This window comes from Phocoena sinus, chromosome 9 (assembly GCF_008692025.1).
Source record: "Phocoena sinus isolate mPhoSin1 chromosome 9, mPhoSin1.pri, whole genome shotgun sequence".
Lineage (NCBI taxonomy): Eukaryota > Metazoa > Chordata > Mammalia > Artiodactyla > Phocoenidae > Phocoena > Phocoena sinus.
In genome coordinates, this window is record NC_045771.1 from 12,388,083 (window position 1) to 12,405,937 (window position 17,855).

The 17,855-nt window shown below is 39.5% G+C and overlaps 1 protein-coding gene across 2 annotated transcripts in view; it reads right to left on the reverse strand.

Moving 5' to 3' along the window:
• Positions 1–17,855, reverse strand: part of MGAM (maltase-glucoamylase) — a 104,149-nt gene that overhangs the window by 79,358 nt on the left and 6,936 nt on the right. For both annotated transcript variants that reach the window (XM_032642646.1, XM_032642647.1), the window contains one exon: positions 862–988. In XM_032642646.1, coding sequence (XP_032498537.1) covers positions 862–988 — 127 coding nt within the window. Of the gene's footprint in view, positions 1–861; positions 989–17,855 lie in introns of those variants that run through there.

Sequence of the window (17,855 nt, forward strand, 5' to 3'; positions counted from 1 at the left end):
TTGCATTCTAACATAAGGATGTTAGATTTCTTTAGGGCACTCTACAATAAGCTAATAACAATATTAAGACAAAACAATGAGGCTTCTAATAAGTTTTCTTTTCACTAAGGTTTCCAATTCAAATGTGGTGGAGTACTAGAACTTTATATTTGTGCCAGTTTCCGCATAAGGGTTTTAGTTTCATCTTCAGGATCATAGAATTTTAAGAACTGAACAACCTTTGAGATGATTTAATCTAACTTCCCACAGAAGTAGAAGTGGTGTGACTGAAAATGAGGTAGGGGGAGGGGGCAAAGGTTTTCCTCTGGCAACACACTAGCCCCTCATCACGTGCCCCACCTAGGAAGCTGTTCCTAGCTGAAGCCCAGATGAGAAATTATGGATAACTCAGCACAATCCAGCCCTTCTGTTAAAATAAAACAGTTCAATAAACTTTTAATAAAAAAAACTCTGGTAGCTGTTATTTTTTTTAAAGAACCAAACCTGGGCTGAAGGTACGTTAATTGATTATATACTTATTTGACTACATTTCATGTAAGGGTATTGTTGATTACTATTGTTAACAAAATTACAATTATTCAATGAAATTCAGCAAATATATTTCAAGTGCCAGTTGCGGAATCCTGCGCTGTGCCAAATTGGGAAATGAAAGTGTCAGTTAGGCCTACAGTGAATACCTATTGTGCTGTCACAGTTTGAGTCAGGTGGTCCCCAATACACACTTATAATACACACACACACACACACACACACACACGTTCACACCAGTGAATACGAAAGCATCACTTCCCTGCCATTTCTGAGGTGTTTGCTCTGATAAGAGCAATATATGGAGGGGGCAACACCAGAGTTCCTTGTTACCTTCTGATTCCAAAGAGTCTCTGGCTGAAAGCACAAAGAGAGGAATAGTGATGATAAACACCACAAGCAGAAGAACACTGAGCATAAGCTCCAAAGTAGTGAACTTTTTCAACTTCTTTCTTGCCATCTACAAAGAAAGAGAAAACAATTTTAGATTCGAGTTTTATTTAACACGTGGTTAGCAAACTTTTTTAACTTGAGAAAAGCTCAAATGTATACATAAGAGAAATGGATAACGTACTAAACACCCAGGTACCCATCAACTAGATTAAACAATTATCAAGTGGCCAATCTCATTTTGTCTTTTTTTTTTAAAGGTAATATAAAAACTTTTATTTTTCTTATGTCTATTCTTATTCATGTCTCTCCTTAACCTTGGGTTATTTTGAAGCAAATCTCAGATTTCATATCTTTTATTCTGAAAATATTTAAGCATATTTTTTTAAAAATAAGAAATTTCACAAAAGCCAAGCAAAATACTGTTATCACACTTAAAATATTTTTAAAATAATTCTTTAATCATCAAATTAAAGAATTATTTTAAAAAAATTTCCCTCATTGTCTGATAAGCATTTTATAGTTTGTTTGTTCTACTCTTATAAGGCTATAAGTAAGATCTATATATGACTAATTGATTTGTGTCTATTAAGTCTTTTTTAACCAGTAAGGTTTGTTCTGTAGATCTGCCCACAATCCGGATTTTGTTGATTGCATCTCCATGCATGTCAACGTTTCTCTATCCTTGTATTTCCTATAAATTATTAGATCTACAGTTTTGACAGATACAGGTTGGTTTCTTTTTAGCAAGAATGGTGCATAGATGGTACAACATCTTCCAGCAAGAGACACATAAAATCTAGCAGTCTTTTTTTAAAAAAAAGTTCACAGCCATTGGCAAGCATTTCTTCAATCCATTATTTCATTAGGAGTTGTGATGCAGTGACACTGTGATTTTATCATTCTTTGTTCACTTATTAAATGAAATGTTCCTATAGAAAGAAAGTTCCCCTCATCTATCATTTGTTTCATAAAGGTAGAGTTTGTATAGGAAAGGCAGGATAAATGTTTGACTCTTTATTTACTGGTTTTTAAAATAAGGAGTAATAAGGAGTAGTTTCCCTAGCATCTTCCAAAGGGGATCAGTGAGATTTTTTGGTCCAATATCTTTATGAACTCATAGATTTAAATACATTTCATCTGTATTAATCCATTGATGTTATTATTATTGACGCTCATATTGTCCCATCTCTACCCATTGACAGTCTCTTCAAGGTGGTTCTTGGTACACTTTGGTACTTTCCCTGCTTGCTGGTTTAACATGATAACCTAGGCTCCTTTTGTACATTTCCTGCCCCTCGTCTCAAATCAAACATTTCTAAGGAGTCCTGGCTCCTTTTAGTGGCAACAGTATTTAGAAACTATAATCTGGATAGAGTCTGTGAAATTTAACCTAGAATTCCAGAATTGAAGGGACCTTATGGATCATCTTGACCAGTGCTGCCTTTGGAGCCCCAAGGGGTCCTTGAGGATTTTTAATTTCAAAAAAAATACAGAAATTACAGTTATCTATGTTAGACTCATTATGAACACTAGCTAGGGATTAGAATATTTTGTCAAGAAGTTTAAATCAAACACTCAGCACTTGCCCCTGCCCCACTCCTACTGAATCAGAATCTCTGGAGTTAAGGCCTGGGTATCTGATTTTTTTAAAAACCTCCACAGATGATTCTGATATGCAATCATGTTTCAAAAGCAGTGAACCCCATCTATTATAGGTTCGCTGTTGACTCCCTGCTGAACAAACTGTAGTATCCCTGTAATGCACTAGGAATCCTGCGTGCTCTTCAAGTATATAGAACACTGAGATCGAACACAAGAAGCTCCTCTTGTTGGGATACTAAATTTAGAGTACTTTAAGCCAAAATTTGGCTTTGAAGTAAAGATTCATGAAGTTCAAAACCTGAAAACATTATCCTTTATATTCAAAGATCCACCATAAATTGGGCTTTGAAGTATCTTCTTATTCATGAGGAAGGATTCGGCAAAGTCATCCACATTTACTCTTTCCAGGCTATGGGAGGTTACAGGGAAACCCAGTGAGCCCAGAGATCAACTCAACTGCTCAGAGGGATGAATATTGATATCATTTGTCCAGATACGGAGCATAGCAACATAGCACGTGTCTGAACGAAGAAATAAAATACCACGTTCCTAAGGGTGAGTATTGTGATCGACACAGAAACAGGACTTGAGGACAGAAAAACCGGACAGCTATTAAAGCAGGGACCACTGGGACCATCAGTGTCACCCGGGCCTCTGTGCAGACTCCCTTAGTCTTTGACCAGGAAGGCACAGACCACCATGCACAAACTCAAATGGGGGTTATGCCTCACATGAAGTCCTTTCTAGAAATCTTCCCCAGTGCTTCCATCCTTGGACTTGGTCCTTTGTTTGGATCAATTCTGATTCTGGACTGAGCTGTGGCTCTACCCTCCATGGGCAGCAAGTAAATAAACCCCCCATCACTCCCTTCACATCCTTCCCCTGGATGGCCCAGATATGACTGCATGTACCTCCTTCCTCTGACCCCACTACTGTCCTTCTTTAGAAGGACTTCACTGTCTCTTAGGGGAGGGCACACCGTCTTTCATGTTTTGTACAAGAATGTGGTCACAGATATAGCACTTCTCCAAAAGCATGAGAAACTACGTAGAGCCATACTTTAATGCAGAAATGCATTGTTCAATAGGGAGTGAAACCTACAGCTAGTCACAATCAATACACAAACCAGAGGGAGGGAGAAATATCTTGTCAAAAGAAGAAGTAAACAAATCCATTGTCAAGTTGAGTGGTGCGATTGGAATGATTCCTAAAATGAGTTTCATTGACCTAACTAGCTTCTTGTATTTCCTCAAGTTATGAAAAATTGTACATTAGCCGTATCTAGAATCAGACATACTGAAAAGTGTAAAGAGAAAGAAGAGGAGAGAAGAGAGTGGAAGGAGCAGAATTATCTACACTAATGGGCCACTGGTTTTGAGGCCTCACAAGTTTAAAATGGTTTCCATTGCTTATGAGACTAAATGGCGTGTCATCTATTACCATCTGACTCTTAATAATCATTATCACTAAGTTTCTGGTCTTCTATGTGCCAGGTATTTTCCAAGCTTGATTAGATATCTGTATAACCCTGAAAGGCAGATATTTTATAAACGAGAAAACAGAGGTCAAAACGGTATAAAACTTGTCAGCAACCACAGACAAATGGTGGAGCTGAAATCCACTACCAGTCTGCGCTCCAGGGACCGGCTTCTCAGAACACACACTCCCCGACAGCACCTTCTCCACTTATCAGGTCACACATCTCCTCCAGGACTTCAGATTAATAACCCTCCCTCTCTCGCTCCCAAGCACTCTATCTAGATTTATAACCCTGAGGAGAATCTGTCTTCCCTACTAACTTTGAAGCTACGAGAGGAAAGTGAGTACGAGTTTCTTACCCCTCCCCAAGTCATCTCTCGGCCTGAGAGCCTCAGATGCCGATCCCCTTGGCTCTGGGGCAGCTGAGCGGAGCCAGGGCGGAGTCCAGGGACATTCTTCTGCTGGCAGTTGCCGCCCCGGGAAATCCAGATCCCTTTCAATTAGCCTAGTGATGCCACCTTCCTTTTTTTAAAATCACTGTATCATTTTTAAAATTTTTATTTTATATTGGAGTATAGCTGATTGCCAATGTTGTGTTAGCTTCAGGGGTACAGCATAGTGATTCAGTTATACATAGACACATATCTTTTCTTTTTTCAAGTTCTTTTCCCATTTAGGTTATTACAAACCTGTGCTATAGCATATGTCCTTATGGCTTATCTATTTTAAACAGAGCAGTGTGTTTATGTCCATCCCAATCTCCCAATCTATCCCACCACCACCCCCGCCCCAGTAACCATAAGTTCATTCTCTAAGTCTGTTATCACTGTATCTTTTTCTTAATAATTGTTTTTTTTTCCCTTTTCCTTGTGTTCTGTGATGTGGACAGTGCTGGCAAGAACTCCACCATGCCTCAGTGCATGCTACCTGGCAGGTGCTCTAAGCGAGTATTTGCTGACTGGGGAGCAAGACTGAGTGGAAACACCACCACAGGATCCTTTGGCCATGCGTGTACTGCAGGGTCCTCGTTCCTGTTTCCCAAGAGGAAAGGTGGGGAAGGAATGGGGAACAGTGTGCCTTCATCCCAGGAACCTCACCAGTAATCATAGGGGCGCTAGGGAAAAGGAAAGAAAAAATAAAATTTGGATTTAAAAATTAATATAAGCTAGAGGGCAGTTATTTATTTTACAAAAGGATCCAAGTCAAGCTTTCTTTAAATCAATCTCTGAAGTGTGAAGGAGTGGTACATCAATATCTCCAGGGAGATTTTTTTTAAGAATATACAGCTACTTCCCTCTCCATCTGACCTGCGTAACGATTGCTCATAACCAGTAATGGCCTTCATGTGAGTTGTAACATACAAAGAAATAGCTGAAAACCATCTCTTTATAAATGAATAGTTTATATTCTTCACCAGAATATATCCTAGTAAATGCACTTTCTGGAAAACAACACTCTTCACAGCACCTTCTTAAGCCCAACCACAGTTGAACACAGCCCCACATCCCTGTCCTGCTCTCTGTACCCTCCTACTCCCAGCTCAGAACTGCCCCCAACTCCACTGCAGACCCCCTTTCCCAGGCTGATTATGAGCTGAGCTGTTCTCTGCTCTGAATCCCCAGCACAATGGTTCTGTCTGCTTTTCTTCATGCATATGAAGACTCACTTCATTTAGTACATCTTTATTAGAATGTCAAGGGAAGTCTGGAAAGGAAAAAAGGTAAAATCCTGTGATCAGTCTACCATCTGGAGCCCTTCTATGTAGGTTTTAAAAGTTCCCTAGATCACTTTGATATTCACTTCCCCTCCACTCCTGTTTGAGAATCACTTGGGAAACCTTGAGTTCAGTGGATTTAATAACATTGAATGGCATTATCCTATGAGGGGGAGGGGGAACAACAGGTGTAAATTAAGGACAGTGCAATAAGGGACAAAAATGAAGTAGGAGACAGTAATAAAGAAAAATGAAGTGCATTTGGAGGGAGTAGTGGGGGATGGGTGGCTCCTTGAAAGTTTTCAACCCCATTAAAGCGCCCCTCCCAACTCTTCCAGTCTCTCCAGTATATCAATGCGCCCTCTCTAACCTCAGCCCATTTGTGACCAAGGATAAGTTTTCCTAAGGCTTTTCCCCCAAAGGTATGTCTACTTTCTTAGGTTTACAACACCCCTTTTCTTTTTCAAATTGTAAGCTCTTAGGGTGTGAGAATTATGCCTGCTTCTTCCTAAATACCTACAAGCAGAATCTACATAATCAATACTTACTGACCAATAACATTTTATTCCTTGACTGAATACTTCCTAATTATAGTACACCATGAAGGCACTTTAGAGGATATAATGATGGCACCTGCCTTAAGTGGACTTAAATTCCAATACCACTATTTCCTTCTACCCAGTAAAGGCAATGTACGGTAGAAAGAAGAGAAGGGATGTGCTCTTTCTTGAAAATCAGAAGACCTTAATTTTATTCCTCATTCTGAAAATAACTAGCCAGATGACCTTAAGAAATTTACTTAAGCTTTCTGGTTCTCTGTTTTCTCACTTACAAATTAAAGAGGTTGAACGAGAAGATCTACAAAATTCACAACAGCTTTTATATGTCATGTTTGAGTGAGTCACCCAAATCGCTTGCTACTTCACTCTTCTCTTCCACAGAAGATCCCTGTGCCAAACACATCATTGGCATTTTCCTTCTTCATTATATGCCCAAGTTCTCTTTCTCAGTGTGAAAGCATGCTAAGCACAGCTTGAGAAGACCTGAGCTTGCTTTTTAGCCCTACTATTTCTTGCTGTGGTCGCCAAGGAATTTATTTAACACTCTGGAATCTCAGTTTTCTGGTGTGTAAAAATGGAACTAAGAATATCTACTACTATCCATCATCATCTTCTTATTGTGAGAATCAAATAAAAACATCTTAAATAATAAAGCATTACATATCCTTATTTATTACTTACCATAGAGAATATACTCTTGGGTACGAAACAGCATGTTCCTAAGAACCGTGTCAATCCCTCTCTCCGTGAGGGTGGCACCCCACCTTACTCAGTGCTTTGTAAAGTGGAAGATGCACGTTCCTGGCAGCTGTCCTTATGAACTTGTTCTGATATGAACTCCTATCTGCTAAGTGCTTTACGGCCCCATGTGTCAGGTGACTCACGTGGTACCTGAGACACAGGTGCAGAAATCTAGGAAGCAGCAGCAGGAGCTATGAGCAGCAATCTTGCCCATTCAAAGTCCGATTCTCCACCAGCCCACTCACGGCTCCTCTCCCAGGCTGCCTTGTAAATCACACTATTTTTACTCAGAAAGCACATCCCTTCTCTTCTTCCCTGAAGTCTTCATTCAAAAATCCCCAGCTTGCGAATCTTAAATCCTCAGCTCAATTTAGTTGTTTGATATTTTCTTGCAGCCTCACTGTCCCCCCAATCAATGTGTCCTCACACAACCTCCAGATGGTCCTCAGGCAGAAGAAACCTTTTTCATACACTGATGAGAAATCTCTATTTGTCACCGTAATACCCTCTTAACATGCAAAAGGAAATCGGGCTGTACCCTTCTCTACAACAAGGATTGCCTTGGTTTTTCTAAAGTAAATGACCCAGCTCTAATCTTTCATACCTGTCCTGTCCCTGGTACATCACATTCCCAAAGGCTTTATAAGAGATTCCATAATACTAATCTTGCATGTAAAACTCCATAAATATTAATAGCCTTCCATGCCTGATATAATTAAAGTAACTAATGAGATCAAGAGCGATCTCATGTTCACTGGCAAGGAGCAGAGTTATCAGAATGCCTATGGAAGTGACCATGTCTCCTTCTCTTTGGTGGTTGCTGACAGCTGTGAAATAGGAGACTGTTCTTCATACTAATGTTTAAATTTTTCCCAAATGGTTATTAACATACTTGGTTACACGCTATGAAGAAAGAGTCACCCACCATTTACTAGTCAAACTATAAACGCTATATGCTCAATAAAGATTTGGCAAAAACTACTCAAGTTATTTACACCCATAATCTGGATGTCCATTTATGGAAATTTAGCCCATAAATACACTTGCAGCTTCGGAGGTCAGATCCCAGGGAGAGGACTGCGGTTGGCTGCACGAACACAGCCTGAAGGGGGCTAGTGCACCACAGTTAGCCGGGAGGGAGTCCAGGAAAAAGTCTGGACCTGCCGAAGAGGCGAGAGACCATTGTTTCAGGGTGCGCGAGGAGAGGGGATTCAGAGCACCACCTAAACGAGCTCCAGAGGCAGGCGCGAGCCGTGGCTATCAGCAGGGACACCAGAGATGGGCATGAAAGGCTAAGGCTACTGCTGCAGCCACCAAGAAGCCTGTGTGCAAGCACAGGTCACTATCCACACCTCCCCTCCCAAGAGCCTGTGCAGCCCACCGCTGCCAGAATCCCGTGATCCAGGGACAATGTCCCCGGGAGAACACACGGTGTGCCTCAGGCTGGTGCAACGTCACACCGGCCTCCGCCACCGCAAGCTCGTTTGGCGTTCCGTACCCCTCCCTCCCCCCGGCCTGAGTGAGCCAGAGCCCCCTCCTGTCTGGGCGAAGAACAGTTGCCCTCAGGTGACCTACACGCAGAGGCGGGTCCAAATCCAAAGCTGAACCCCAGGAGCTGTGCGAACAAAGAAGAGAAAGGGAAATCTCTCCCAGCAGCCCCAGGAGCAGCGGATTAAATCTCCACAATCAACTTGATGTATCCTGCATCTGTGGAATACCTGAATAGACAATGAAACATCCCAAAATCGAGGTGATGGACTTTGGGAGCAACTGTAGACTTGGGGTTTGCTTTCTGCATGCAATTTGTTTCTGGTTTTATGTCTATCTTAGTTTAGTATTTAGAGCTTATTATCATTGGTAGATTTGTCTATTAATTTGGTTGCTCTCTTCCTTTTTTTTTAATATATATATATTTTTCCTTTTTTTCTTTCTGTGACTGTGTATGTGTATGCTTCTTTGTGTGATTTTGTCTGAATAGCTTTGCTTTTACTGCTTGTCCTAGGGTTCTGTCTGTCCATTTTTGCTTTTTTTTTTAAATAGGATTTAGCACTTGTTATCATCGGTGGATTTGTTTATTGGTTTGGTTGCTCTCTTCTTTCTTTTTTTAAATTATTTTTTTATATTTTTATTTTAATAATATATTTTTTTATTTTAATAACTTTATTTTATTTATTTAATTTTTCTTTCTTTCTGGTTTTTTTTCCTCCCTTTTCTTCTGAGCCATGTGGCTGACAAGGTCTTGGTGCTCCGGTCGGGTGTCAGGCCTGAGTCTCTTAGGTGAGAGAACCAAGTTCAAGACATTGTTCCACCACAGACCTCCCGGACCCATGTAATATCAATCAGCAAGAGCTCTCCCAGAGATCTCCGTCTCAACACTAAGATCCAGATCCACTCAACAACTAGTAAGCTCCAGTGCTGGATACCCCATGCCAAAAACCTAGCAACAGAGGAACAAAACACCACCCGTTAGCAGAGAGGCTGCCTAAATCATAATAAGTTCACAAACACCCCAAAACACACCACTGGACATGGTTCTGCCCACCAGAAAGACAAGATCCAGCCTCATCCACCAGAACACAGGGACCAGTCCCCTCCACCAGGAAGCCTACACAACTCACGGAACCAACCTTACCCACTGGGGGCACACACCAAAAACAACGGGAACTACAAACCTGCAGCCTGCAAAAAGGAGACCCCAAACACAGTATGTTAAGCAAAATGAGAAGACAGAGAAATACAAAGCAGATGAAGGAGCAAGGTAAAAACCCATCAGACCAAACAAATGAAGAGGAAATAGGCAGTCTACCTGAAAAAGAATTCAGAGTAATGAGGGTAAACATGATCCAAAATCTTGAGAACAGAATGGAGAAAATAAAAGAAATGTTTAACAAGGACCTAGAAGAACTAAAGAGCAAGCAAACAATGATGAACAACACAATAAAATGAAAAATTCTCTAGAAGGAATCAATAGCAGAATAACTGAGGCAGAAGAACGGATAAATCACCTGGAAGATAAAATAGTGGAAACAACTACCACAGAGCAGGATAAAGAAAACAGAATGAAAAGAATTGAGAACAGTCTCAGAGACCTCTGGGACAACATTAAACGCACTAACATTCAAATTATAGGGGTCCCAGAAGAAGAAGAGAAAAAGAAAGGGACTGAGAAAATATTTTAAGAGATTATAGTTGAAAACTTCCCTAATATGGGAAAGGAAATAGTCAATTAAGTCCAGGAAGTGCAAAAAGTCCCATACAAGATAAATCCAAGAAGAAACACGTGAAGACAAATATTAATCAAACTACCAAAAATTAAATACAAAGAAAAAATATTAAAAGCAGCAAGGAAAAAGCAACAAATAACATATAAGGGAATTCCCATAAGGTTAACAGCTGATCTTTCAGCAGAAACTCCACAAGCCAGAAGGGTGGGGCAGGACATATTTAAAGCGATGAAAGGGAAAAAACTGCAACCAAGATTATTCTATCCAGCAAGAATCTCATTCAGATTTGATGCACAAATTAAAATCTTTACAGACAAGCAAAAGCTAAGAGAATTCAGCACCACCAAACCAGCTTTACAACAAATGCTAAACGAACTTCTCTAGGCAGGAAATACAAGAGAAGGAAAAGACCTACAATAACAAACCCAAAGCAATTAAGAAAATGGTAATAGGAACATACATATCAATAACTACCTTAAATGTAAATGGATTAAATGCTCCAACCAAAAGACATAGACTGGCTGAAAGGATACAAAAACAAGACCCTATATATACTGTCTACAAGAGACCCACTTCAGACCGAGGGACACATGCAGACTGAAAGTGAGGGGATGGAAAAAAATATTCCATGCAAATGGAAATCAAAAGAAAGCTGGAGTAGCAATTCACGTATCAGACAAAATAGACTTTAAAATAAAGACTATTACAAGAGACAAAGTAGGACACTACATAATGATCAAGAGATCAATCCAAGAAGAAGATATAACAATTGTAAATATTTATGCACCCAACATAGGAGCACCTCAATACATAAGGTAAATGCTAACAGCCCTAAGAGGGAAAATCGACAGTAACACAATAATAGTAGGGGACTTAAACACCCCACTTTCACCAATGCACAGATCATCCAAAATGAGAATAAATAAGGAAACACAAGCTTTAAATGATACATTAAACAAGATGAACTTAATTGATATTTATAGGACATTCCATCCAAAAACAACAGAATACACTTTCTTCTCAAGTGCTCATGGAACATTCTCTAGGATAGATCATATCTTGGGTCACAAATCAAGCCTTAGAAAATTTAGGAAAATTGAAATCATGTCAAGTATCTTCTCTGACCACATCACTATAAGACTAGATACCAATTACAGGAAAAAAATCCATAAAAAATACAAACACATGGAGGCTAAACAATACACTACTAAATAACCAAGAGATCATTGAAGAAATCAAAGAGGAAATCAAGAAATACCTAGAAACAAATGACAATGAAAACACGATGACCCAAAACCTATGGGATGCAGCAAGAGCAGTTCTAAGAGGGAAGTTTATAGCAATACAATCCTACCTCAAGAAACAAGAAACATCTCAAATAAACAACCAAACCTTACACCTAAAGCAATTAGAGAAAGAAGAACAAAAAAACCCCCAAAGTTAGCAGAAGGAAAGAAATCATAAAGATCAGATCAGAAGTAAATGAAAAAGAAATGAAGGAAACAATAGCAAAGATCAATAAAACTAAAAGCTGGTTCTTTGAGAAGATAAACAAAATGAATAAACCATTAGCCAGACTCATCAAGAAAAAAAGGGAGAAGACTCAAATAAATAGAATTAGAAATGAAAAAGGAGAAGTAACAACTGACAGTACAGAAATACAAAGGATCATGAGAGATTAGTACAAGCAACTATATGCCAATAAAATGACAACCTGGAAGAAACGGACAAATTCTTAAAAAAGCACAACCTTCCGAGACTGAACCAGGAAGAAATAGAAAATATAAACAAACCAATCACAAGTAATGAAATTGAAACTGTGATTAAAAATCTTCCAACATACAAAAGCTCAGGACCAGATGGCTTCACAGGTAAATTCTATCAAACATTTAGAAAAGAGTTAATGCTTACCCTTCTCAAACTCTTCCAAAATATAGCAAAGGGAGGAACACTCCCAAACTCAATCTACAAGGCCACAATCACCCTGATACCAAAACCTGAAAAAGATGTCATGAAAAAGATGTCACAAATAAGAAAACTACAAGCCAATATCACTGAGGAACATAAATGCAAAAATCCTCAACAACTAGCAAACAGAATCCAACAGCACATTAAAAGGATCATATACTATGATCAAGTGGGGTTTATCCCAGGAATGCAAAAAGACCATATAATCATCGCAGTAGATGCACAAAAAGCTTTCAACAAAATTCCACACCCATTTATGATAAAAACATCATCCTCAATGCTGAAAAACTGAAACCATTTCCACTAAGATCAGGAACAAGACAAGGTTGCCCACTCTCACCACTATTATTCAACATAGTTTTGGAAGTTTTAGCCACAGCAATCAGAGAAGAAAAAGAAATAAAAGGAATCCAAATTGGAAAAGCAGAAGTAAAACTGTCACTGTTTGCAGATGACATGATACTATACATACAGAAACCTAAAGATGCTACCAGAAAACTACGAGGACTAATCAATGAATTTGGTAAAGTAGCAGGATACAAAATTACTGCACAAAAATTTCTTGCATTCCTATACACTAACAACAAAAAATCTGAAAGAGAAATTAAGGAAACAATAGCAAAGATCAATAAAAGATCATTCCCATTTACCACTGCAGCAAAAAGAATAAAATACCTAGGAATAAACCTACCTATGGAGACAAAAGACCTGTATGTAGAAAACTATAAGACACTGATGAAAGAAATTAAATATGATACAAACAGATGGAGAGATATACCATGTTCTTGGATTGGAAGAATCAACATTGTGAAAATGACTCTACTACCCAAAGCAATCTACAGATTCAATGCAATCCCTATCAAACTACCAATGGCGTTTTTCACAGAACTAGAACAAAAAATTTTACAATTTGTATGGAAACACAAAAGACCCCGTATAGCCAAAGCAATCTTGAGAGAGAAAAACAGAGCTGGAGGAATCAGGCTCCTGGACTTCAGACTATACTACAAAGCTACAGTAAGCAAGACATTATGGTACTGGCACAAAAACAGAAATATAGATCAATGGAACAGGACAGAAAGCCCAGAGATAAACCCATGCACATATGGTCATTTTTTTTTTTTTTTTTTTTTTTTTGCGGTACGCGGGCCTCTCACTGCTGTGGCCTCTCCCGTTGTGGAGCACAGGCTCCGGACGCGCAGGCTCAGCGGCCATAGCTCACGGGCCCAGCCACTCAGCGGCATGTGGGATCTTCCTGGGCTGGGGCACAAACCCGCGTCCCCTGCATCGGCAGGCGGACTCTCAACCACTGCACCACCAGGAAAGCCCCTGGTCACCTTATTTTTGATAAAGGAGGCAAGAATATACAATGGAGAAAAGACAGCCTCTTCAATAAGTGGTGCTAGGAAAACTGGACAGCTACATGTAAAAGAATGAAATTAGAACACTCCCTAACACCATACACAAAAATAAACTCACAATGGATTAAAGCCCTAAATGTAAGGCCAGACACTATCAAACTCTTAGAGGAAAACATAGGCAGAACACTCTATGACATAAATCACAGCAAGATCCTTTTTGACCCACCTCCTAGAGAAATGGAAATAAAAATAAACAAATGGGACCTAAAGAAACTTACAAGCTTTTGCAGAGCAAAGGAAACCATAAACAAGATGAAAAGACAACCCTCAGAATGGGAGAAATATTTGCACATGAAGCAACTGACAAAGGATTAATCTCCACAATTTACAAGCAGCTCATGTAGCTCAATATCAAGAAAACAAACAACCCAATCCAGAAATGGGCAGAAGACCTAAATTGACATTTCTCCAAAGAAGATATACAGATTGCCAACAAACACATGAAAAGATGCTCAACATCACTAATCATTAGAGAAATGCAAATCAAAGCTACAATGAGGTATCACCTCACACCAGTCAGAATGGCCATCATGAAAAAATCTACAAACAATAAATGCTGGAGAGGGTGTGGAGAAAAGGGAACCCTCTTGTACTGTTGGTGGGAATGTAAATTGATACAGCCACTATAGAGAACAGTATGGAGGTTCTTTAAAAAACTAAAACTAGAACTACCATACGACCCAGCAATCCAACTACTGGGCATATACCCTGAGAAAACCGTAATTCAAAAAGAGTCATGTACCACAATGTTCATTGCAGTTCTATTTACAATAGCCAGGACCTGGAAGCCACCTAAGTGTCCATCATCGGATGAATGGATAAAGAAGATGTGGCACATATATACAATGGAATATTACTCAGCCATAAAAAGAAACGAAATTGAGTTATTGTAGTGAGGTGGATGGACCTAGAGTCTGCCATACAGAGTGAAGTAAGTCAGAAAGAGAAAAACGAATACCATGTGCTAACACATATATATAGAATCTAAAAAAAGAAAGAAAAAGCTTCTGAAGAACCTGGGGGCAGGACAGGAATAAAGACGCAGATGTAGAGAATGGACTTGAGCACATGGGGAGGGTGAAGGGTAAGCTGTGATGAAGTGAGAGAGTGGCATGGATATATATACACTACAAGATGTAAAACAGATAGCTAGTGAGAAGCAGCGGCATAGCACAGGGAGATCAGCTCGGTGCTTTGTGTCCACCTAGAGGGGTGGGAGGGAGACGCAAGAGGGATATATGTATGGGGATACATATATCCCTATACATATATGGTGATATATATATATACTTATAGCTGATTCACTCTGTTATACAGCAGAAACTAACGCACCACTGTAAAGCAACTATACGCCAATAAAAATGTTAAAAAAATACACTTGCATGTGTGGAAAGCAATGTATGCACAGATACAGGTTCTTCACTGTAACATGATATATAACAGCAAAAGATTGCGAATAGTGTAGATATCTATAGAGAGAGGATGGAGTAAATTATGAAATAAAATAAAACTTAATATTATTCAAAATCATGATATGGTGGTTTTTTTAAATAAAGATACACAAATTCTTCTATACTCTTCCCTTCAAGAGGTGGAGCCAAGCCCCCCATCCCTCACCCCATGAGAGTGGGCTGGACTTAGTGACTCACTTCTAACAAATAGAATACAGCAGAGCGGATGGTGTGTGATTCCCAAGCCTGGGATACAAAAGGCATTACATCTTCCTCCTTCCTCCTTCTCTTGGATCACTTCTTGGAGAAGCCAGCTGCCATGCCATAATGACGCTCAAACAGACCTACAGAAAGGGCCAACAGCCAGCAAGGAACTGAGACCTCCTGGCAACAGCCATGTGAGTGAGGCATCTCAGAAGCAGATTCTCCAGCCCCAGTGAAGCCTTCACATGACAGCCCTGGGCAGCATCCTGGCTGCAACCTCATGAGAGATCTTGAACCAGAACCACCTACCTAAGTATTCCTAACCTACAGGAACTGTGAGATAATAAATGTTCATTGCTTCAAGCTGTGAAATTTTGGGGTAATTTGCTATGCAGCAATAAATGATTAATATACATGGGTAAATATAACTTTTGAAAAAATATCACTTGCATTTTAAAAAATCTGTTTGCCTCCTATCAAAAGTCCTTTTGCATCATATTCAAATATGGCTACTGGCTCTATGGAACAACGATAATTACTTTCTAGCTATAGAAGAGAGACATTTCGTTAAACCTTAAAGACCAAAAAAACCCTCATCAGCATCATCTGATTCACCTTACTTCCCAAATTATATGGATCTCAGTGGTGAAACCTATAATCTCAATTTGAAATGCAATTTATAAAAAAATCAAGATCAAAGAAAAAATATTTTAAAAAACTGTTACTTGGCAGTCTGTCATCAATCTTTGGTATTCTATTTCATATGACAAACATAAACTGTGCAATTTTAATAATAATCGCTACCAGTAATTGAGTAACGTTCTAAGAGGTTTACATAATCCATTGCATGTAATCTTTGTTATAACCCCCAGTGAGTTATTGCTACCATCTTCGGTTTCAGATGAGGAAGTTAAGCTTTAGCAAGGCCAAATGTCACACAGCTGATAATGAGTAAAGCCACAATTTGAATACCCGCCCTTTGGACGTCACAGCCAGAACTTGTAAGCACTACTCTGTATTCCATGTAATAATGCCCGCAGTGTACTCCAGCTTATAGGCTTTTGGTGAGATTGTGCTTTCGTCAAATAGTACCTGGGTCACTAACCAAGTACGTAGAACGTGTGTGGCACTGGGCGAAACACTTAGGTGCATTATTTCATTTCGTCCCCACAACCACCCTCTAAGCTGAGACTGTATTATCCCCATTTGACAAATGAGCTAACTGAGCCTCAGAGACTCCAGATTGCCTGAGGTCCAGGCAGTCTGAATTCAAAGCCCACTTCCACATATGATGCAAGTACAGAAAACTTACACATTCGTGATGATAAAAGTTTTTAATTTAAGAGGATGGAGGATGCATGGGAGATGCCTGTGTCCTTCCAAAGACAACCTCCTGTTAGGAGGCTTACAGAAAGAAAAGGAAAGAATTCTGCAACATTTCAGTCTCCACAGCCCCTGGGGGGTTTCAAAGCGGTTTTCTAAGCATCTGTTGTAGTAGTCAATTCACTTGAAGTTTACAACCCACAGGACTTTTAAATTTTCTGTGAGAGCCAGGAGAACGAGTTCCCCATGTTTATCAATCCTTTGTCTTTTGGCAGTTTATTTATTCACTCATCAATTATTTATTAAGCTCCTACAATGTGCCAAGCACTCTTCCAGGAGCTGGTTATGCAACAACAAACAAAAACGTAAAAATTCTTGCCCTCATGGGACTTATATTCCTATGGGTAGAAAAAAAGCGACAAAAAATATATGAATATGCTGTGGAGAAAAATAAAGCTTGGGTGGGGGGAGGACGAGGAACGTGAATGAGGGTTGCAATTTTAATTAGGCTGCTTAGAGAAAATCTCACGGAAAAGCTGCAAATTATTACTGTACATAAGTTGTGCAGACTCCAACGGTAATTTTTTCCTTGAATTAAAATGGTTATACAAATAATTGCCAAAGTTCATTTTCCTCGTACTGTTATAATCATTTAGGCAAAGTAGATGGGTAAAGCAGGTGGGGCCCAAACTACTGAGATGGCTATCTGAATTCCTTAGGAAAAACTGGATAATCAATTTTCATTTTTTTCTGAATTATAGCCATTAGCTGATTTACATATGGCATTCTAAGCCTTTCTTTCAAAAATCCTTTGATAACACCAGGCAAGAGCTCTCGTGGAAAAGAGAGGGTTAGTTTTACAGAGGCTGAGAATAACTTGCAAAGAGGACCCCAGCAAGTCACGGCTATTCCTCAAAACTCCCGGGCAAAATTTACTGACTTTGTACATTGTCATCCGGATATTTAGAGAATGGGAAGGAAAAAAGGAGCTAACGATCTTTTTCTCCCTAGTCTGGTCACATCCAAAGTGCAAAGATCTAAAAGCCAGCTTGACCCAACTTAGCTGTGTGGCCTTGGAAAAACTTGGGCCTCATTTTCCCCATCTGAACCCAAAGGGATTGTGTCTAGAAGACAGCTATGACCTACGGCGACCCTAGCAGCAGGGAGTGCAAAGGCTTATCTGCTCCAGCACATTCTGCAGTTTTGGAAATTTTTAGATGGAAAATTTCTTCTTCTAGGGCCATCTA